Source organism: Lynx rufus, unplaced genomic scaffold, assembly GCF_022079265.1.
Source record: "Lynx rufus isolate CCGP_SWC_20201006 ecotype Redwood Valley unplaced genomic scaffold, mLynRuf1.p SCAF_36, whole genome shotgun sequence".
Classification (NCBI taxonomy): Eukaryota; Metazoa; Chordata; class Mammalia; order Carnivora; family Felidae; genus Lynx; species Lynx rufus.
In genome coordinates this window covers 3224353-3246964 of record NW_025814852.1, presented here as the reverse complement: position 1 = coordinate 3246964, position 22612 = coordinate 3224353, and the positions used below count along the sequence as shown (strand labels likewise).

Sequence of the window (22612 nt, the reverse complement as noted above, 5' to 3'; positions counted from 1 at the left end):
CCTCCCACAGGCCCGGGAAATTAAACACGACACTCACTGCGGGGCCTTCGGGGCCCGGCGGCCCCTCCATAAGCATGCCCTGGAAAAGACAGGAGACAGCGTCTGAGACCCCAGGACCCCGTCTCTCCTGAGATCGCAGCACGGGTCCGGACCCCCGGCAGGGTGACCCAGTGAGGGTCACAGACCTGGGCCTTGGAGTGCATGCCCACCAGGGGCCCAGAGCAAGGAGGGGACGTGGCCAAGACCGTGGGACCCGCGGCCGCCTTCTTCCCAAGCCCCTCACCCTGCCACTAGGCCCCCTGCCTGACGGCCTTTATGGCCAAGTGGGGACAAGGCCTCCTGCCCCCCGCCCCCGTCAGCCTGGGCCCCAGAGAGGCCCGATGCGTAGCAGAGGGGGTCAGAAGACAGAGCTCCCTGGCCCGGGTCGTGGCCCCGCCTCCTGGGCATCCACTTCCAGCCCCTTCCCAGGGCAGGACCCTCCTCCCGCAGGATGAGGGAGAGCTGTCAATGCCCGGGCCGGGCAGCCCCAACTCCCTCAGTGTCTCTTCCCACTCCAGGGGGCTCCGAGGCAGTGCACAGCCTTGTAGGAGGGAAGGGGTCTCCTGCCCCCTGCGGGGCCTCGCTCACTGAGAACACAGTGGGCATAGTATCTGGGGGTCCTGGGACCAGCAGGCTTCAGCCACACTCGGGGCCGGTGACACAGCCACGCCCCCCCCCCCCCGATTCTTGAGACTGCCGGGACAAGGGTCAGGGAGCCGGATGTCCCTGGCCCCCCGGGGCAGACCTCGCGCCCCTGCTCCCCCAGACCAAAGAGAGCGCGGACTGCTTCCCCACCCCCGGGGGTGGCGTGTGCCTCTGTGCCCGGACTCTGCTTCCACGGTGACCAGCGGCCTTGAGAGACCTGGGGAGGGGGGGCGGGTCTCCCAGGGGGAGGACGGGGCACGCCCCGCCGAGGCTCGCAGACCCGCGCAGGCGAGGTCCTCCGACCCCCCAGCCTCCCCGCCGGGGCTCCCCGGTCACTGCCAACACGTGTTTACACAGATGTGCGCTCAGAGGACTATTTGTGCTTGAGATACACACAGGCAGTTCATCCAAATAGCTTTCGAGTTTCCTCCTCTGACAAAGGCAGCTGAGAAGGCTCAGAAACCGGGCTGGGGTCAAGCGAGAGACCTCTGGCCGCGGCGGGGCCCGGGGCCCGCAGCCGTCTTCCCAGACACGCCGGCCGTTGTTCTCGGGGAGCTGGGGTGCTGCTGGCCACAGATCTCACGGGAGCCTGGGCGGGGAAGGAGGCCGGAGGCCGGGGCGAAGGGGCCCAGCACAGGGAGCCCAGACTGCCCACCAGGGAACGAGGAAGGCTTCGTGGACGGGGGAGAGCAGTGGCCTTCCCGCGGGGCCCTAGCCGGGTCCGTGCCCCACCAGGGTGCAGGCGCCAGTCTCAGAATTCGGCGGGGAGAGTCCCCGCGAGTGATGGGCTCGGCCTCCGCCCAGCTCAGGACAACTCTGAGTGCGGGGGCGTCCCCCCCTTACACAGCACAGAACAGAGCCTCCGACGGACGTCCACCGGGTAACACAGGACACTGGGGACTGGTCCCTGGAGGCCCAGGACAGCCAGGAGCCGATAGACCCGAGTCCCCTGAGCTGACAGGACTTCTGCCTTTCGAGGGGCCCCTGACCCCGCCGGAACGTGTGGATCCGAGGGGGAACGGCGGCTGTGTCCCTGGCTTGGAGGGAGCCAGGGAGCTGGTACCAAGAGCCCCTGTGACATGAGTCCACCTCCCCAGAGGCAGGGCGCTGGGGCAGGGCGGGGAGAGCGGAAACAGGGGCCACCCCGCCCTCTGCGGTCAGCGGTCAGCTGTGAGACCCACGTCGGCCGGCTCCCAGGACTCGGCCATCTGTTTACAGAGCTAAGACTTTGAGAGCATCTCTGGGTTGAGAAACTGCGACTGTTTACACAGTGTCCCTGGGGGACCGGCGAGGGCCCTGTGGACACGTGGAACAGACTGGGGACTGGGAAGGACACAGCGCTGGGGCCAGAGGAGGGAGCCCTTCCCTAACTGCGCCCAGATGCCTCGGTTTCCCTCACTTTGTGTAGACACGCTGTCTGTGTGGGACCGTCTCTCCTCTGTCAGCCCCTCCTCTGCACCCCCCGCCCCCCAGCAGCTCACCTCCAGGCGACCCATCTGGCAGCTGCGAGCAGACAGGAAGCTCACCCAGAAGGTGCCAGCCTGGCCTCTCCCCAGGCCTCCCCGGAGCCCAGGCACCTACCTGCCCTGGGGCCCCACGTTCTTCCCAGGCAGGACAGCCTGCCTGCCTCCGAGGCCATGCGGACCCCACAAAAGGCACCCCAAGTCAAGAGCGGATGCACTCGGGGACCAGACTGTCTGGGCACATGTGCAGTCAGTGAGATCAGCTCGGCGACGCTGCTAGCTCACCTCTGGCCGGGGCGGCCCGTAGCGACCGCGGCAAACCCACTGTCCTCTTGGGGAGCCCCCACCCAGGCCACCCACGGCACTGCGCTCCCCCCCAGCCCACCTTTCCCCTGGGCCTGGTGTCGGGATCTTTTGTGTTGCTGAGCAGGAGGCCGCCTGGCACTGGCACCCACTCAGCACCTCCGCACCTTCCCCTGCACCGCCACCCCCCACCCCCAGATAAGCCCTCCTTGGACCCGCAGGGGGTAGCGGAAGAGGGTGTTCTCAGCCTGAGAAAAGCATGTGCGTCCAGCGGCCACGGCCCAGTGGGACGGACGGGCCCCATCCCCGGGGCAGGCCCGGAGGGAAAACACACAGCCCCGGGAGACGGCCTTTGCCATCACCCAGCTGCTTCCGCAGGCCGGGCAGGGCGCCAAGCCAGAGGGCTCTGCCCAAATCGCCCGCTGGGGGCTCCACCCCAGAGACGGGCCACGTCCCGCCTGCCCTAGCCACGGGGCTTCGGGTCCCTCTGGGGGAGACCAGTGGTTGAGGTTCTAAAAGCACCAGAGGAGAGAGGCCACAAAACTCCCCGTCCCAGGAATCCGAGGTCGTGAGGCCCTGGGAGCCCCGACGTCCCGTCCCAGGCCCAGCCACCGGGAACCACGTTCTGGCAGCAGACGCCTTAGCCCAGCTCCCCCTTGTGACCAGCCTCGGTGCAGGACATCGGCCTTCCCCTCCGGCACACGGACGACGTGGCAGGGTGGACCTCGGCCAGCCCCTCCCCGTTGTCGTGTCCACGGCCGCTGCCCGGCCCACACCGCCGTGGCCACCACACGCGGCCGCAGGGCCCGCCCCAGCAGGCTGACCACGTGGCGGCCCATCCGCCCAGGGGTCAGGGCCTGAGCTCGGCAGCTCTCAGACCACCGGGGGGCCCCTGGTGCCCCCGGCAGAGGACCCGGCAGCAGGGAGAGGCCGCTGCGCCCCCGGGACCCCCCCCCCAGCCCCTCATTCCATCACAGCCCTGTACTTGCCGTGACCCCAGCCTGGTAGAGCAAAGTTCATCAAAGTCCCTGCACGCGGCTTCACCAGTTCCCGCAAGCTGACCCCAGGCGGTGGCAGTGCCGGCCTTGGAGCGGCAGAGTCCGTGGCTGAACCCCTGCACTGCCCGGCCCGGCCCGAGGGGCCCCGCCAATCCCCTGACTCCTCCAGCGGCTTCCCTCCTCCCCACGGGTTCTGAGTCCCTTTCCTCAAGGTGCTGGAGGCTGGCATGGAGTGAGGCACTCAGACCGCACGTGCTCAGCGCAGAGGTCTCGTCAGCTGGAATCCCAGGCTCCTCGGTCAAGGTCTAGGACATTCCCCCGCCTGAGGCCCTTTCCTCCAGCCTCTGCCCCAAGTACACGAGGCGTCCACGAGGGGCCCCGTGGGTCGGGCCGTGTCCTGCATGATCCACACGACCCACCACCCCCACCGACTTCGGAGAGGGGACAAGAAAGCGTCCTTACTGGTTCGATGATGGCAGGCTCTCCCTTCTGGCCCTTCTCTCCTCGGGGTCCTTCGATCTGGGTTCACAGAACACAGGGGGGCAGAGAATGAGGCAGAGAAGGGAAAGGAAGGCCTGACCTCATGGGATCCCAATGGCTCACGGCCGGCCGGCCCCAGCCCCGAAGCTGTGGGCGGGAAGGAGCCCCTCAGCCCCGCAGCCCTCACCCCTTCGTAGATGGTGTCCTGGTTGGCGGGCATGCCCGGCCCTATCTCCGACGGGGACACCGTGGGGTCGTAGTAGGGGTCGTAGTAGGTCTCGTCCAGGTTCCTGATGGTTTCTTCCGTAAACTCGCCTTCCAAGTCATCTTCCGGAGGCGGAGCAGGCTGGGAGGGAGGGGAAGCGGGGGTCACCGGAGGACGGCAGGGACGGGGGCCTCCCAGGAGCTCGGTCGAGCGTGCTGGGGCAGGCGAGTCACACATCCTCCCCTCCCACCACAGGGAGACGTCACCCCAAGCCCCACAGCACCCCATGGCAAGCTAAGGCCGCACCGGGATCGGCACGCCGTGGGGAGGCGGGTGGTGTCGGGGGCTCCGCCCCAGGGCCTCGCGGTCTGGGGGTAACATGCCTCCCATCCCATCCCACGGACGGGGGGGATTTGGACCCCTCAGAACCCAGACAGGGACACTGCAAACACGCACATCCCCATCCGTCCCCACGGGAACCCCAAGACACCAGGCAGACGGGGCTCATTCCGCCCATCTGCAGATAAAAAATAGACGACGGTGTCACAGGCTCAGCAAGTCAGGGGCCCCTAACCCGGGGGCCGGGGGCCGGGGAGCAGGGAGCCAGTCCGGGACCCCCGAGGTCAGAAGCGGAGGAAAGAGGGAGCCCCGGGCCCTCATCCAGCCCCCCCTCCCTCCCCCCCGCACCAGGCCCGCTTGCAAGGGAAGCAATTACATTGGAGGCGTTGGCCGTGCTGGTCGTGCTGGTGGGAACCTCGGCCCCTGCGCCGTGATCGGGGGGCAGGTCGGGATTCTCGAAGCCCTCGTAGTTCAGGTCCTCATACGGGGCGGGAGTGTAGTAGTCCTCGCTGGGCATGTAGTCGTAGACCCCGAGGCCGGGGTCGTCCTCCTTCCCGGCCCCCTCGCTGGTGTCGGGCACTGAGGGGGCTGCCGTGGGGGCTGCGGTCTGCTCCTGAGAGCGGGGAACAGAGCGGGAGTCAGGGAGGCAGGGGCCCAGGGGAGCGCCGTCCGTGGCCTAAAACCCCTGATCCTGCACTTGAGAAGGGCGAACTGTATCTCCAGGTTTAAATGGGGTTTTTTAAAGTTTATTTATTTTGAGAGAGAGAGAGAGAGAGACAGCAGGGGAGGGGCAGAGAGAGAGAGGGAGAGAGAGAATCCCAAGCAGGCTCCACGCTGCCAGCAAGGAGCCCAATGCGGGGCTTGAACCCACGAAGCCCCGAGATCGTAACCTGAACCGAAACCAAGAGTCGGATGCCCACCCCACTGGCCACCCGGGTGCCCCTGTATCTCCGGCTTTAAAAGGAAGACGCCAGACTCAAAGCAACGTGCCCCTTCGCACCTCTGTCTGCTGTCCACACGCCGTGGTGGAAAGCCCTCTGCCCAGCCTCCCCAGCAGCACAATGCACAGAAGGTCACTCAGTCACCCGGTCACTGGTCCCCTGCCGAGTGTCCACCCGCCACCTCCTGGCGGCCACGGTGCCCTCCCGCCCCCCAGGGCCCCGTGGCCTGCAGCGCCCAGACCTCGGCAATCTCTGTGGTCTCTCTAGCAGCTTCCACGGGCTTGTTGGTGGGGGCAGGCTCCTTGCCCGGGTCCTCTGTGTCCTCGTAGTAGGGGTACTCGTAGTAGTATGCGTCACCTTCCCCTTCTCCTTCTGGGTACTGAGAGCAAATTGGGGCCGTGTGAGGAAGGCGGCGCCCCACGAGGAGCCACGCTGCTCTCCTCGCCATCCAGGTTCAGCCAGGAACAGCGGGCACCGGAGAGTTGTGCCCCACTCCGGGTGCGAACCCGCCTGCGGCCCCGAACCAGCTTCCGCCCCCTCCAGCTCCTTGGACAGCGGAGTCAGCCCCGCGAGAAGCACAAGGGAGGACACGGGGGCCCCAGATCCCCTTCAAAGAAAGTCGAGTCCTAAAAGGTACAGACGTGCTGACATTTTAGGACCAAGGGCCTGGACAGCCGGCCAAACTGTGGCATCTTGTGACAATGCTGCTGTCACTCAGGATCCCCTGACCTCTGCTGAGGCCCCAAACCATAGCAACAGGGAAGGTGTCACCCTCAAAACTGGAGCAGGAGTCCGGCCAGAAGGCCTCAAAGACCTGCCTGGGCCATGGGACCTCAGCCTCACGAGGGACACCCTTCCTCTTCTGACTGGTCACCACAGAAGGAGGCCAGAGGACTAATGAGAGCAGGTTGAACACGACAGAAGACGTGAGTCACCCGTGACCAGGAGGTGGGAGGATCTCCACTCGGAAAAGGTGGGGAGAACGCCAAGTGGGCTTAAGCAAGGTGCTGCCGACGCGGGGCGGGTGGGTGAGCAGGATTCCACAGACCACGAGCCTCTGACTCTCGCCCAGTGGGTTTATTTTGAACACTGGTCCCCCGGCTTTTGTGTCCCTCCACCCCTGCTGGCCTGCCTGCCCTGCCCCCCACCAAGGGGCCTGCCTACAGCCCTGCCATGAACCAACGGGGCCAACTCACATATTCATCCGGGTTGGGATCCTGTGACTGGGGGGTGTCGGGGACCGCGGTGTCACAGTCTGGGCTGTAGTGCTCACAGTGATCGTAAGCCGCCCGATGGTCCGAGACAAAGAGCAGCTGCTGGATGTCACCCTGGAAAAGGACAAAAGTCCTCGAATAAGTGGCGCACCGGGGACTCACATGGGGATCCGGGAGGCCAGCCTGATGCCCTGAGGTGGTGAGCAGCCCAGACAAATCTTGGGAGGAGCTTGTCCTCAGGACCAGCCTTCCTTTCAGGGAGGTGCCCTCGAATCACCACTCAAGCTAGGATGGCCAGCCCATCCAACCATGCATCTAATCCATCCACCCACCCATCCACCCACCCATCTATCCATCCATCCATCCATCTACCCATCCACCCACTCATTCTTCCTTCCATCCATCCATCCATCCATCCATCCATCCATCCACCCACCCATCCATCCACCCATCTATCCAGCCAGCCAGACAGCCAGCCACCCTTCCAACCACCCACCCACCCATCTATCCATCCATCCATCCATCCATCCATCCATCCACCCATCCATCCATCCACCCATCCATGCATCCACCCACCCATCCATCTGCCCATCTATCCATCCACCCACCCATCTATCCATCTACTCATCCATCCATCCATCCACCCATCCACCCATCCATCCATCCATCCATCCACCCACCCACCCACCCGTCTATCCAGCCAGCCAGCCAACCTTCCATCCACCCACCCACCCATCTATCCATCCATCCATCCATCCATCCATCCATCCACCCACCCATCAATCCATCTACCCATGTACCCATCCACCCATCCACCCACCCATCTATCCATCCACGCATCTTCCCTCTACACATCTACCCACTCATCCAACCATCCATCCATACATACATACATACATCCACCCACCCACCCACCCATCTATCCATCCATCCATCTATCCATCCACCCATCCACCCGCTCATCCACCCATCCATCCACCCATCCATCCATCCATCCATCCATCTATCCATCCATCCATCTATCCACCCACCCATCCATCTATCTACCCTTCCACCCACCCATCCATCCATCTACCCATCCAGCCACTCATTCCATCCATCCATCCACCCACCCACCCATCCACCCATCTACCCACTCATCTTGCACCCTTGTACTCACCCACCCATTCACCCATCTAACCCATGCGTCCAGCCACCCACCCACTTCCATTTATCAGACACCTGTTGGGCCAGGTACCAGCCATGTTCTCAGAGCTTTTGTGAACTGTGGGTGATAAATGCAAGCTGTAACTTCCACTCTAAATAGCGAGGGCTTGAGGATATGATATGTTGCCTCCTTCCCTGTTACCCTTATGGTGGGGGAGTATTTTTAAAGAGGAAAATAACCTATGACCCAGAGATTCCAATCCTAGGAACTAAGGCAAGGCATGTAAACAATTCACCCATAAAGTATCGCAATAGGTATTCAAATAGGTCCACAGACACCCATGCTCACAGCAGCATCAAGAGGTGGGAACCACCCAAAGGTCCATCAGCGCATGAACGGATAAACAACTTGTGGCCTGTCCATACACTGGGATATTATTCAGCTATGGAAGGGAATGAAGAACAGACCCATGCTACCACCTGGATAAGCCCACGCTGCCAACCACCGTTTGGCATTCTGGCTCATTGCCACGGCAGCCAAGAGTCCCACCATGTGAGCTGGGAAAAGCATGCAGTTCTATTTTATGCTGATCTCATCAAGATGTGTCAACAGCAGACAAACAAAAGGGAACAAGAACCATAGGTCTCATGAATGTTATCAAACATTTGATGTCTTCCTGGCAGAAGATCCTTGGGTCCCAACCAGATGGATATAAAGTGATGTCATGATGATTTTATTAATGGCTAACGTACAGGTAATGTTTACTACAGGTCAGATAGAAGACAAAGAAACTGCATGCTGCCACTCTTTTTGTGCCCACAAGAACCCTATGAATTATGTTCTATTAATTCCCATCTGAAGCTGAGAAACCCAAAGCCCTGAGGTCACCTGTCTGGCATCCACAGTCACACAGCAGGTGAGGTGGGGCCAGCTCAATGTAGCCTGCACAAATCAATCACTTATACGACCTGCCTGGGCTCAAAAGGAGGAAAAGGAGTATGGACAAGCATGCCAAACGTTGGAACTATGTCATTAGGGATGGTGCCCAAGAAAGAATAATTAGGGGCTGTGCCAGGTGTTGAGTTCCTTGGCCCAGAGCCCATCCTGCCACATGCACATCTATCTATCTATACACTATCCCAATCCATCAATCATTCATCAACTGTATATCCATCCATCACCCACCCACCACCCACCACCCATCTGCCCTCCATCCATCATCTATCATCCATCCATCCATCATCCATTCAATAGCAATTATTGAGAACCTACTAAGTGCCAGCCCCTCCCTGTATCACATACAGGGAAGAAGCCATGGCCCAGAACCACTGCCTGGCAGTGTCCACACTCTACCTAACACTTTGCACTTGCCTTATGCCCATGGGTAAGATCACATGCACACCCAGACCGCGTATTCATCTGGTCGTCATTGATGCCTCTTACGTCCCACTGTCCCTTTCTAAAGACCTGAGACTAGCCCTGTTCCTGTACCCGCCCCCCCCCCCCACTCTCCCATGGTCCAACTAAAGGCATGTTCTGCTCCTGAAGACAGAGCCATGAGTGAAGCAATAGAACACGTACCCATGAGCTTGACCCAAAGAGGTGGTGCTCATTTGGCACATGTCAAAACCGTGGGCCCAAGCAAGGAAGCCACGCCCTCCTTGACCTTCAGTTGATAAAGGTGTGTGAACCCCTCCTCTGTGCTGGATCCTGGACCATGCTGGACAATGGGAGGCTGGCAGGGTGTGCCGCTCAAAGTCACTAAACGTCCTCCCTGGCTCGCAGAAGGCTCTGTGGGAAAACTGGCCCAGATACGGGGCACAGGGGGAATGACTCAGTGGCAGAACTGGGTGACAGTCCTAGAGTCCGGAAGAGGCCCATCCTACCTGATGCCTGAGACATGGGTCCAAATATGTGATCCCCACCCCCCGCTTCAGTTTGAAAAACCTAAGGACCAGCAAGGAGCTCGGAACTCCCCCAAGCTGACCTGTCTCCGTGCAGAGGGCTCCCCTCCCCAAGTTCAGTTGTCCCTCCTTTCACAGAGCTGCCCGCCTGCTCCTTCTCCCTCCCTCTCCCTCCTCTTCGTCCCTCTCTGCCTCTCCCTCTCCTTTTGGATGTCAGAGGCTCCTGGCCCACACTGTAAACTCTCCAACAGACGAGAACCACGTGACAGGAACAGTGAATCAAAACCACACACTTTTATTAAGCAACAGGACTTTGAGTTCGACTTTCATCCAATTCAAATAAAACATTTTCTTCCTTCAACTGGCAGCTTGACATCTGAATGTATGTTCTCCAAATGCAATCTCTGTAAGGAAGAGGGGGCTCGGGGGGCTCTGGGGGTGGCTGGGGCAGCTGGCATCGGTGCACCCCTTGCATGCGCAGTGGCACACGGGGATAACAGCTGTCTGGTAAAGGGCCTGCCCTCCCAGGAAGCCCAAGTCCTCGGGCCATGGCCACATCCGGCACATCCGTGTCCCTGCACCCCAGGGCGCCCAGCCCAGAACCAGGCTTCACAGGCCCCGCACAGTGGTCCGGGCAGCCCCCCGACACCAGGCAGGGAGCAAGGCTAAAGGCTAGGGCACGAATACCCACGCACAGACGCAGGGGCCGGGTGCTTCCTAGGGACTCGCCCGGGGCTCTGGAATCCGAGCACACGGTTGGTGCCGACCTGGCCCTCGGCCAGCCCCGGTTCCCTGCCTGCCTCGCCCACTCCCCACATTGCAGCAGAGGGCCCCGCCGTAGGGTCCCTGCGAGCACGAAGGCCCCTTCGTTCCCAGGGCCCGCCCTCCTCCGCAGACACCTACACTTGGTTAAAACTAGTTTGCCCACAACCCCCCGAGTGGGTTTCCACACCAAAAAAGGTGCCCCTCTGTGCTGTGGGTGCACGTCTCAAAGGGCAGGAATCCACCCATCCCCTGCCCCACTGTGAGAAGGGGACACTGGAGCACGGGTGTCAAGGTTCACACTCTGAGCCTCACGGGAGCTGGGTCAGGTCTGGGCCCGGGTCCTCATCCAGAGCTCCTTCCAACCCGCTGTGACCTCTTCCCTGCACACGTGACGGTTTGTTTCTCAGGTGGGGAGGGCGCCAATACCCGTGTGCCCTTTGCGGAGATCCCAGCCCCCAGTGAACTTACTCCTGCTGAGACCAGACACAACCTCAGAATCTTTCTCCACCCGGAGCTCCCAGCAGCCACCACCCAACAACTGGGCGCCGGCCTGCCCCTCGACTGGCCCTACTCCGGTCCGTAGTGTCTTTCAGATGTAACGCGAACGATCACGACTTTGTGACGGTTGTGAGAGCATTTTCACGACGCCCGCTGTGATGGGAAACCCTGAGATTCACTCCGTGTGCCCCCCTCTTCCTGGCAAAGCCTTTCTCGGCAGCTGCGGGTGGGAGATGCTGGGGGGCCTGGATCAGAGGCCCCAGCTGCCCACAGCCTCAGCCCCTCGGGGGCCAGGCTGGGCCTTTTGGAAGCTGACCGCCAGCTCCGTGAGGCTGGCCACAGGTCAGAGCTGCCGGTGGGTTCCCTGACCCTCCGGAAGCATGGAGGGCACCCCAGGATCTTTCCCATCCAGCTGCCCTCTCAGGTGGGGGAACCCTGACCAGGAACCCTCAACCAGCCTGGCCTTGACCTTGGAAGTCTGCCGCCCCCTTCCCCGGAGGCAGCCTAGCAACCCGCAAACTCAAAGATTCATGGCTCACTTGTAAGATCTGGAGTTGTGTGAGGGGGTGTGTGCGTGCATGTGCGTGTGCATGTGTGTGCATGGACACACGTGTGTACGTGAAGGGCAGAAGGTGACCTCTGCGTGACCTTCTGGTCGGGGTGACAGAAACAGAGAGCTTCTGTCCTTAGGGACCCTCGGGAGAAAGTGAGGGGACATTACTGCCTGTGGCCACCGGGCGCCTTGAACATGTCGGGAGCTCTGGGGCGGCAGGGGCAGGGGGGTGGACGCCGGGCCTGGAGAGGGAGCCTCCCAAAGTGCTGACGGTCGGGGCTCACCCCGGCCCGGCCCCGCCACCCGGGGGCGCTCTCCTGCTGGCCCCAGGAGGGTCGAGCGGGGAAAGGACACCTGCCAGGCTGCAGGGCTCCCCCTGAGGCCTAGAGACTCACAGTCCAATGACTCCGTGTTCCCCGTCAATAACCGATACTGTTGCTCAACTAAAACCGACGGCCGCGGCCTGTCTCTAAGGCACTGACTACGTGTGCCACGGTGCCTGCTCTTTGCCGGGCGCTCCTGGGAGCCCTGTGCGTCCTGTACCCGCGGCCTCCCTGCCCCTCACCACCCGCTCAGGACGGGGACCTGGGAGCCCAGCCCAGCTGGGGCTTCTCCAAAGGGGTTCCGTGGAGAAGCCTGGCACGCCAGGCTGCCCCCCCAGATGTTTGTTAAGAAAGGGTTTACGGGGTTGTTTCAAAAAGCTCCAAAATCCCAATGTAGTAAAACTGTCTCGTTTTACGGATGAGGAGCGCGAGGTCAGTGGGGTGGGTCCCCTGGACCTCAGCGGGGGAAAGGCTCCGGGGTCCAAGGCCAGGAGTCCTTCCACTCTGGGGACCACAGTGCCAGGTCTGTGAGTGCCTGGCTGCTGCTGGGGGCCCCCTGGCCGTGTCTCTCCCGAGCCTTCCCACAACCCCCACTCACAGATGGGGAAACTGAGGCAGTGCGACCCGAGAATTTTCCAGAGCCAAGAAGGACCCAGCGTGTACTTACTCCTCGCCCCATGGCATTCCACCAAGGTCTCACTAGTTGAGCCACGGCCACCTCCCCAACAGCAGCGGCCGGAATCCACGGAGCGTTCCCATGCTGCACTGCGTTCTCCCCCTGCAGTCCCTGGCTTCCCGTCCCCCAAAGTGACCCTGCGTGACGCCTTTTCACACCGTGCCCCTCCCCCCAGCCCCCCAGTCCCACCCCAGTGTGGACTGCCCCCTCCGTCCTGCCCAGCATGGCCCCGGCTCTCCCTCGGATTGGGAGAAGCCCTCTCCCTCCACAGAGCCTTGCCTGACTTTGCCCCCGGGGAACCCACAAAGTCCTGCACAGTGGGTAAACCCCCGGCCCCGATTCCGCCCGACGGCTCGGTCCGCGGGGCCCAGCGAGGGGGCAGCCCCTCCAGCCGCCCCCAGCCCCCCTCTGGGAGCACGAGGCACACGCCCCTGGACTCACGGCCTGACAGTGGGTGACATGCCCCCCACCCTCACTGGGTCCCTACGGGGTCACGTGTGGCCCAGCCCCAGCCAGGCAGCTGACCTACCAAGGGGCCCGAGCCCCGGTCCCCTCCCTCAGCAACAGCCACCCGGTCCCTGGGCTCTGGTGACCCTGACCCCCTCCCCATGACAGCTTCCTCACCGTGGCTCCTCTGTGCTCACGTGGGTGCGCTCGCCCTGTGTCTCCTGTCTCCCCCCCGTTTCGCAGACGCACACACTGAGGCTCAGAGAGGCGGGGTCCCTCTTGCACGGGCAGAGCGGGGGCTCCGGAGTCGCTGTCCTGTAGCTGCCACCCGAGAGCAGCCCGGCCCCCGCGGAGTTCACGTGGAACGTCCCGCTCGTACGACAACCGTGGCTCTGCCCCGGCCTCAGGACCACCCGCTGCCCCCGAGTCCCCATCTGGGCCCCCGGCCCACAAGTGCCCACCCTGCCCTGCACTCCCCGCTCAGGTGCGGACCAGTCTTCCGCTCTCACACGCCTCGCTTCTGCCCCCCCCCCCTCCCCCGCCAGGTCAGCAAAGCCGGGCCGAGCCCCGAGAAGCTCCGGCCACGGTGCCCGACGGTCGCTACGGCCGCTGGGCTCCACTGCGCATCCTCGACCCTGAGGCGACAGTCAGCGGCCCCGCTTCCTGGCGAGGACGGGCCGGCGGCAGCCACTGGGACGCAGCGGGGTGCCCGTCGCCCTTGGCCGCGGCCGAGCCAGGAGCGTTTTGCTGAGGGAGCCAGCTCTGCTTTTGCGATAATGAGGTCTTATCCGGGCTGCGTTTCTGCTCAGGAGCTGAGGAAACTGCAGAGTTTTCGTTGGAGGGCTTTGCGGCCTTGGGGGCCGCGGAGCCGGAAGCCGGAGTCTGCCCAAACGGGGGTACGTCCCCGCCTGGCGCATCCGTGCAGCTAAATCGGCTAAATGTTTCCCTCCGGTCCCGCGCCGGCTTCTTTCCCCTCCTGTCAACAAAACCGCCTGAGCCACGGCCCTCCTCGTCCAACCCAAACAGGCCCCGCGGGGGCCCCGCCACGCGCTCGGCTCTCCCCGCGGGTCGCGTAGTCGAATTTCAGCCAGAGCCCTTCATGTTCGGAAGCGGAGACACACAGATAATTTGAGAAGGCGGACGCCTCTCGCCCGAGACTGCCGGCGAAACGCTCGGCGAGCGGGCGGTCCCTGGAGCCAAATCGGGAGGGAAGCTTCGACCTCCCGGCTGCCGGCCGCGGGCTCTGGCCACAGACCGGCACCGCCCCACACGGGCCACGGGGTGCGGCCACCCGCCGCGGGGACGGCCACGGGGGTCCCAGCGCGGCTCTCCAGGCACGGGGGAGGGAGGCCGGCACCCCGGGGTTTCCATCCTGACCCACGAGGCGCCGAGCCACGGTCTGCTCGCCTCAGGGGAAGCGGTGCTGGGCCTGGGGGGCCCCGGGAGAGCGAAGGCCACCCCGGCCTCTGTGAACAGGAGGCGGGTAGCACGTACTGCGACCAGGCACACGCACACAGCGAGCACCAGGCATGCGTGCAGGCGTCAGCCACGATCATCTACCCTGGCCCGGCGCTCCTCCCCCGGGGACCCTGGCCAACTCCGACAGCCCCGACCCGTGCACAGGGGCCGGGGGAGCCTGGGGGGCCCTCCTCACGAGCCGCTTCCTCGGTGCCCCGGGAGGCACCACACGTGAAAGGCCACCGTATGTCCCTGTTCGAGCCCTCGTGGCCCCAACAAGTCACATTTAAAACCCTGTGCGACACTGCTGACCCGTGACTCACACGATGGAAAAGGCAGGCCCCGAGCCAAAGGAGGTCGAGATAATTTTTTCCACGATTTTCGGAGGACCCGTGGAGCCTGAGAGCGAGTTTAACGCTATGTGGGCAGGTGTTAAAGAAATATTTCCCTGTGCTGCCCCCCAGGTGCCGCCTGGCCCGTGGCCCATCCGTGACCATCCCCGCTACGTGGGCACCTCCGGTCCCGATCCAATGGTCACCTCTGCCACCAGCAGGTACTGCTCCAGGGTGTCTAGGGTCCCGTCTGCACACACACACGTCTCCGTGACAGGCCAGGGCACGGTGGCCCGGGGTGGGGGGTCAGGTCTCAGTCTCATCAGACGCCGAAACTGGCCGAAGTGACCACAGGGTCAGATTGGTGACCTCAGAGAGGGCACACCTCGTCCCCAGACTGACAGGCCGGCAGAACCAGAGGCAGGGGCCAGGACGATGGCCCACGACCTCCGTATCCCACCACTCTCTGTAGGGCGTGGCTCTCACACCCTTGCCCACCAGCCGTGTGGCCCAGGACACCTCGCTCTGGGCATCTGGCCCCCAGCACAGCCATTCGCCACCTGGGCGGCCCACGAGGGAGGCTGTCCTGTCCTCCCCCCTCCGGACCCTCGGGAGCAGCGAGCCCGCCGCCACTGGGCCGACCACGGGGCGTGGGGGACCTCCGAGCCCGGCGGACGGCACCCTGCGACAACCTGCACAGAAGGAACGTGGACCCCGGGCACCGCGGCAGGGAGGCACAGGGCGCTGGCCGTGGTGGCCGGGGCACTGGGTCCTTCCCTCCCCGGCCGCGGGGCCTGAAGCACAATCGCTTCATCCCTCCGGGCCTCTGCGTGTTCACCTGTGAGCCCCACTGGGCAGGAGCGTGCTCGGGACGAAGCGTGACGGCCTGTGCGGGACACTCGGCGGACCTGGAACCCAGTGAGGCCGGGACAGGTGAACGAGGGCCACCGCCGTCACCACCACTCATTGCTCTCACTTGTTCAACCGGCACCCCCGTCCTGAGGTTTACGGACCCAAAGATGAGGGGGTGGGCGTCTCCAGCCTCCACCCTCAGGCTTTAATGCTGCCTCGGGGGGCAGCCCAGGTGACGTCGTCATGAGCTACCACCGGGGGCTCAAGGAACGCACCCCGGAAGGAGCGGCCTCAGAGCTGGGCCCGGGCAGACGAGGTCCAGAGCCTATTCGGGTCCTCGCTCGCCCACCAGCTTATCCCCACGCCCCGGAGGAGACTCCCCACCCTCGGGCACCAGCTCTCTCTCTCTCTTGCCTTGCGAACCCTAGGCTCAGACCCCAGGTCTTTACCTCAGCCTCCACCAGGCACAGTCCACACCCGCGACCACCCCGCCCTCTGTCCCAGATGTACTAAGGTGGCACATCACACCGTGGCCCCTAATGGACACGCACACGCACCCCTCCGCGCCCTCCGTAGGAAATGCCTCGCCACCACGCCTCTCCACCCCGTGCTGGTGCAGCTGGCTGTTTTGAACCCAAATACAGAAACACTCATCCCCGATGAACTTCATTTTCTCGGTTCCAGAGCACGCTCCCAGCCCCAAAGACCTTTCTGAGTCATACACTGTCAACCGAGAGAGTCACCTGGGGTCATGTGTGGCAGTCAGGCCTGACCGGGGTCCCTCGGCATGTCCACAGCCGTCAGAAGGTTCTCACTTGCACCCAGAGCACACACATCCCTGCTGCGAAGGTTCGGGGGGGTGGGAGGGGGGCTCAGGGGCCGGGCGCTCCCGCACTTGAGAAAACTCTGCACCCGATGCACCCTCACGCCCGGCTGCCGGCTGGTCACCCCCAGACCTTGCTCAAGGGCGTGCTTAAGGGCACGGACTGTGGGGTTGGCCGTCGCTGCACAGATGCCGCCTGGAGAGGCCGGGAAGATCCGGGGCCTGAGATGGCCGGGGCAGGAAGGAGGAGGGTCACTCTGAGTAGGGCACTCGGGGCCTTGGGGCCACGGAGGCCGGCTGGAGGGGCCCCGCCAGAGGGAAGTTAGCAGGCAGCGGTGCCGCCTAAAGGGACCCAAGGGACAGGGACGAAGGCTGACGTCATCTGAGAATCAGGATGCCCTCCGGATCCAGGAAAAGGGTCCGGACTTGGGCCCAAAGTCTGGCCCCGCACTTCCCGGCTGTGCGACCTGGGGCAGGTGGCTTTACTTCTCTGGACTCTAGGTACCCCGCGAGCGCTGAGGAGCAAATGCCACGCGTGTCCTGGGCTGCTACGAAGGATCGTCAGGGCAATTATCAGGATAAGACCACCAGCAGCTAGGGCAGGAGGCACCTTCCTGAACGCCGGGAGGGACGTCACTATTATCTGCTTTTCCAAGCGGAACAGAGGAAGCACGTTCGGAGGCACAGCCCCCGCCCCATCTCGGGGCCTCGGGTTTTCTGAACAAGCCTCCTGGCTCGGCCTGGTGCCTGGGCTCCTCCGATGCAGAGGCCCCCAGCGCCTGTCCCTCCCGGAGCCGAGAGCTTCCAGACGAGTCCGGGGTGACACGGGCAGGGAATGCGTCTGTGACGGGCTTTCCACGTTCTCGGAGACGCAGACTCGGAGGCCAACCACCGCCGCCCTCCAACAAACACTCCTCACAGCTCTCAGAGCCCAGGGGTCCCCCCAAGGCTGGGACACACGCTCAGGAAGGGGGCACCCCACAAGCGCACGCGTGGACCCTCCGGCACCGGAGGCTCTTTCTCCGAAGGCATGGTCCGGATACAAGCAGCTCACCACCCACCGCTGCGGTCGGGGGAGTCTGACAAGTCACGGCCACACGTGCGCCCGCATCTGGGGCCCTTGGAGAACACCCTGGAGGTGGACTGATGCCCGGCGCTGGGGGCTTCATCAGGCATTACCTTCGCCACTCACAAGCCTGGCGGCCCCATCTTCCGCCCTGGAGTCCCAGGCCCACCCGAGTCCGTGCGCGGGGTCCATGGGGACCAGGGCGAGGCTGAAGCTTCCCCACACCCCCCGACAGCTGGCGGCGGCCAAGAAAAAGACCCCCCGCACACAGCGGGACCCCCCTTGCCCTCCAGCTGCCCACACGGGCGGCTCCCCAGCTTGGGCAAGGGGGCCCTCCTGGGCCACTGCCCCCCGCTACCTGCGTCCAGAAGCATCGGCCGCGATGCCCTGCGCCTCCAGGAGAGCCACCGATGCGCCTCCCCTCCCCTGATGTGACCTAGCCCGTACCCGCGGCAGCACCACAGGCGGCCGCAAAATGACATTCGCTCCCTGGAACCCTGGTGCCGACCCTCCCCAGGGACCCACACACCAGAAGGTCATCCCACAGGCCGGGCTCCCAACACCGCATCAGCCCCCTGGGCCCGGACGGGGTCCTGCGCTCACGGTTTCCACGGAACAAACTGAAGGCCTCTCCGGCCAGGCCGCAGCAAACGCCAGGTCCCACGACGCGGGACAGAAGCGAGACCCGTCCGACCCCGCGGGGTCTCTCTGACCCCTCCTAGTTCGCCCCCCACCCCCACCCCCGGGTAGAGCCAAGCACTTGCCCCAGCTGCTTGGCTCGACAGGGACCATGAGAGCAGCCGGCATGACCCAGGCCAGCTTCAGGGGCACATCCTCAGAGCCCGGTCCCCACCCCGAACACCCCTGACCCCTCGACGCACAATCCCACATGAGAGCCCCTTGGCGTGGCCGTCGGCCTGAGACCCACCGCCCCCTTGCTCCTGCCAGCCTCCGCTAGGCAGCCACCCCACCCGCCGCCCAGCTGGTCACGGGCCCCCAGCCTGCAGGCTGCTGGCCACCAGGCAAGAATCCAGGCCCACGCCTGCCCGCTGCCCAGCCCCTCCTGGACCTGGACACAGAAATGTACCCCAAACTCCCTGCACATTGTCCTACTGGCCAGTAGGCGCCCAGACAAGCCAGGAGCCACGCACAGGACTGCCCCTGACCACCCGCTCCAGCCGGGAAAACCTTAGCATCCTGCCTCCTTGGCCAGACCCGACTCAATGGCCCAAGAAAGCCTCAGTGTGAAACCACGCCCAGGGACTAGCTTGTCATTACCCACATGTGTCCTACGGGAATTGATGGGCGAACCCCCTTCCGTACTGGTCTGGGTAACGGGTTAAATAGCGACTCCAAAAGACAGCTCCGAGTGTTCATCCTAGCCCCCAGAACCAACGGGGTCTTACTTGAAACAGGGTCTTGGCAGATGTAACAAGGTTAAGGCTCTCGAGACGAGAACATCCTGGATTAGGGTGGCCCTGGATCTAATAAGCGTCCTTAGAAGGAGGAGACAGACGAAAAGAGGGGAAGGGGCGTACGCGTGGAAGCAGAGACTGTAAGGGCGTGGCCAGAAGCCAAGGAACCGCAGGGCCACCAGGAGCTGGGAGAGGCAGGGGGGACCCCCACCAAGCTCCTCTGGAGGGACCACAGCCCTGCCGACACCTTGAGGCCAGACTTCTGGCCTCCAGAACCGGGAGAGAACAAGTTTCTGTATTTTTAAGCCACCCAACTGTGGAGACTCGTGGGGACGCCAACATCGCTGCCCTTCCGGGAATTAGGGAAGGTCCCTGGGAAGTGGGGGGAGCTGAAGACCCAGTCAAGAGGCCCTGACCTTGCTCGTTCATGTCCCCCCACGTCCCATGGGGTCTGCCCGAGAACCGCCTCCGGGGGCGCAGGGCTGTCCCCTCACACAGCCGGACGGCAGGAGGGCGCTCCGAGGAAGAGCCCAGAGGGGCCCGAAGGAGCAGGTGGGAACGGGAGCGGACGTGCTGGAGGGTCCGGGCCCTTCCAAGCTCCACCTGCTGGGCGCCCGTCCAGGACATGCGATCTGCGGTCAGAAAGCCCGGGTTTGAGCTGCCCTCTCCCCCAGGCCCTCGACCTAGCCCTGGGGTCTAGCCCGCCGGGGGTCATGACGGGCTAAGTCAGAGCGTCCCGCACGGTTGCACAGCTCGGGCTCCGTGCAGAGGCCAGGGGGCCGTGTCTGGGGCGGCCCGGACCTCGCTCTGGCAGCAGGGGGACAGAGCCGCGGTCCCCGCCGGGCCTGACACTGTGGACAGGGGTGGGGGGCAGGGGCACTGGCCCCTCAACACCGTCAACCAGTGGGGACGTGGATGGGAGACACCGGCGACCGCCAGCAGAGCCGGGAGCCTCGGGCGGGTCCCCTCCCACCGCGTGCGCGTCTGTCCACCTGGCGTCTGAAACCCAACGCGGATTTGGCCCCGCCAGCCCCACAAGTGCGCCCCTCTCGGCCACCTTCCAAGGACAGGAAAAGCACACCCTAGGACGTGCCCGCGGTTCCGCTCTGCAGAGACGTCTGGGTCGAGACGACGCCGCCACGGGGAGGCTGACAGAAGCGGAATGACCGAGAGCGCCGGTCAGGGAGGGGCTTCGGATCCAGCAGGGCCAGGCGGCCTGCAAACGGTCGCCAGGGTCACAGGGCACGGGGGCCACCTGCCGGTTCCAGCAGTCCCAGGCTACGCGAATGGCTCACCCCGCCGTCCCTGTGGCATTTCTTCACTCTCTGACTCCCCCCTTGCTGCCCCGTGACGAGTCTGGCGGCTCCAGAGGCCCCCAGACTGCGGTTTCCCAGCCCTGGGTCCCTCGCCTGCGCCCCTGTGGCAGGCGACGGGACGGCTGCAGAGCTCACGGCTGGGACAGCGAGAGCCAGCACGTGGACCCGGGCCTCAGACGCCAAGCCCGGCGAGATCCCGAGGCCAGCAACCGCGCATCGAGCGAGGGTGGCTCTGTGCTCCCCGGAGGAACCCCAGGCCACCCTGGGTATCGCTAAGGAAGCCCCGTTCCGCGGAGGCCCCGCTCCTGCCCCAGGAATGCTGAATTCCAGGAAAGAACATGTCAGTGGAAAAGCCAGGCCTCTGGAAAATGGGAATCAGGGATGAGGTAAATCGCTGGTCTTTCCAAACGAGAGGCAGGCAGACAGACGGGAGGACCGTCACCCGGGTCTGATGCCGTCTTCCTCCCGCCGGCCCCCGGAGCTTTGCAGAGAAAGCCCCAGTTTACAGCCGGTTTGGTCTCGTTTCCCCTTGAAACATTCAGCAGCTTTAAAAGCAGACTTGGCTCCTGGCCCCTGGGGAGGGCCTCCCTCCTGGAGACGAGGGTCCTCCTACCACAGAGGCCCTCCCCCAACCCCCGCTGAGCCCCACCCCCAGGCCCCTCCTTCTGGAACAGCAGCTGAGCTGAGGGTGGGGAGGGCCACGCTGGGCCCTCCGCACGGTTCAGAGACGGGGCCGGGAGGGTGCTGGGCAGGTGGGGCAGCCTGCAAACCCAGTTTGCGCTGGCCCTTCCTGGAAGGTTCCGGGGTTTCACAGACCCCACAGGTCAGGGGACTCCGACGTCCTCGGGCCCGTGTGGGGCCAAGGGAACAAGCACCCACCAGCATCGTCTGGGCCACCGGGGGTTCACCCTGGCTGGGGAAGGTCGTGACCCAGTTTCTGAGGACCCAGTTCTGTTGGTCGGGTCGCTAAAGACACGCAGGGGCTGCTGGGAGTGTGGCACCTGCTGTGCATTGCGACAGCGTCCTGTCACATACTCTGGGCAACAACAGATCTGGGGGCCGGCCCTGCTCCGCTGTAGCTTTGCTGGGTGACCTTCTCCAGGTTATGCAGCCTCTCTGGTGCCGGTGTCCCCAGAGTGGCCGGGCTCGATGGGAGGGCAGAGCACGCTGGCGGGTGATGTCGCGGGGCCCTGCTGGCCAGTGCCGACCTGGCCGGCCTCCCTCCCAGCTCTACCACTGAAGGAAACGACCACTCCTACCTCCTGCCAGACGCACTCGCTCCCCCTGGCACTCTTGTGTGTGTTTCCAAATGCACAAAGCTCGTTCCTGAGCCCCAGATGAAAACAAGACTTTTCTCTGCACAGGGAGGCCGCAGCACCACTCCTCTGAAAGAACAGCTCCCCAGCCCCTCCCCACAGTGGGCCCTCGGCCTGCCCGGCACCCACTCCACCTCGGGGGACAGGAGCAATGCCCCGGGACCCCGGCTGCCTGCTGGTCCCAGGACACAGGCACATCCGGGGAAGGAAGAGGACACGGGACACGGAACTTCCCAGGAATCCTCTGGAGGACGCTGCCCCCGAGCAGCCCCATGGGCTCACCCTCCTCCAGAGAACGTGTGGGCAGGGACCTACTAGGTGGGTGGAAGGCAGTGGCCAGGCCAGCCCGCCCCCGACCCTTCCCTAGGGCCGGCCTGGCCAGAGGACTCTGCCCGAGAGGCGAGGACAGCAGCCGGCAGCTCACGCCCCCAGGGCACCGAGACGGCGGTGTGCAGGCAGGGGCCAGTGCAGGGCCCCGGGGCTCAGGCCTGCACGCCCTCGGCCGGCCCTGCCCAGCTGGAGGCCCTGGTCTCTAAGGCAGGAGTCCCGGCACTGAACTTGCAAGGGGAGTCTGGGAAAGCGGAGGTAAGGGACAGCTCTCGACCCCGAGCCGCCACACGGGGAGCACACTGGCTGGTCAGTATTCACAAAGGGCCAGAGGGCCTCGGCACGGCCTAGCCTCTGACGGCCCAGGGTCCGGGTCAGTGTGGTCCGCCGTGGCCTGGCGGGTGCAGGCATTTCACACGGATTCCATCCCAGCATGGCACCACTGTGTCCTACGGTCCTCACTGCGGAAGACAGGTCACGTTTCCCAACGTGAGCAAGTCTCCCAGCCGGGAAGGTCCGGGGGACCACCTCCCGCAGAGCACGGACACCTCGTGCGTGGCCCACGAGCCCTGGCGACCCCGGCAGCCCCTCCCACTCAGAACGGGTGCCACGGCAAGGGCTCCTGAGCTGCCGTTGCCACTGAACACGGCCTGTCCTCAGCCGCGCCGCGAGCCCCGCACTGCCTCACGCACACGCGTGACAACGGGGTCGACCGCGGTGCAGATGGGGACCCCGAGTCTCGGGGGGGCCAGGCAACTCACCCGGCG

The 22612-nt window shown here is 64.3% G+C and overlaps 1 protein-coding gene across 2 annotated transcripts in view; it reads right to left on the bottom strand.

Moving 5' to 3' along the window:
• Nucleotides 1–22612, bottom strand: part of COL5A1 (collagen type V alpha 1 chain) — a 148203-nt gene that overhangs the window by 82294 nt on the left and 43297 nt on the right. For both annotated transcript variants that reach the window (XM_047093810.1, XM_047093811.1), the window contains exons 5-10: nucleotides 6610–6741; nucleotides 5655–5792; nucleotides 4849–5085; nucleotides 4116–4274; nucleotides 3911–3967; nucleotides 38–79 (exon numbers count right to left, since the gene is read on the bottom strand). In XM_047093810.1, coding sequence (XP_046949766.1) covers nucleotides 38–79; nucleotides 3911–3967; nucleotides 4116–4274; nucleotides 4849–5085; nucleotides 5655–5792; nucleotides 6610–6741 — 765 coding nt within the window. The remainder of the gene's footprint in view (nucleotides 1–37; nucleotides 80–3910; nucleotides 3968–4115; nucleotides 4275–4848; nucleotides 5086–5654; nucleotides 5793–6609; nucleotides 6742–22612) is intronic.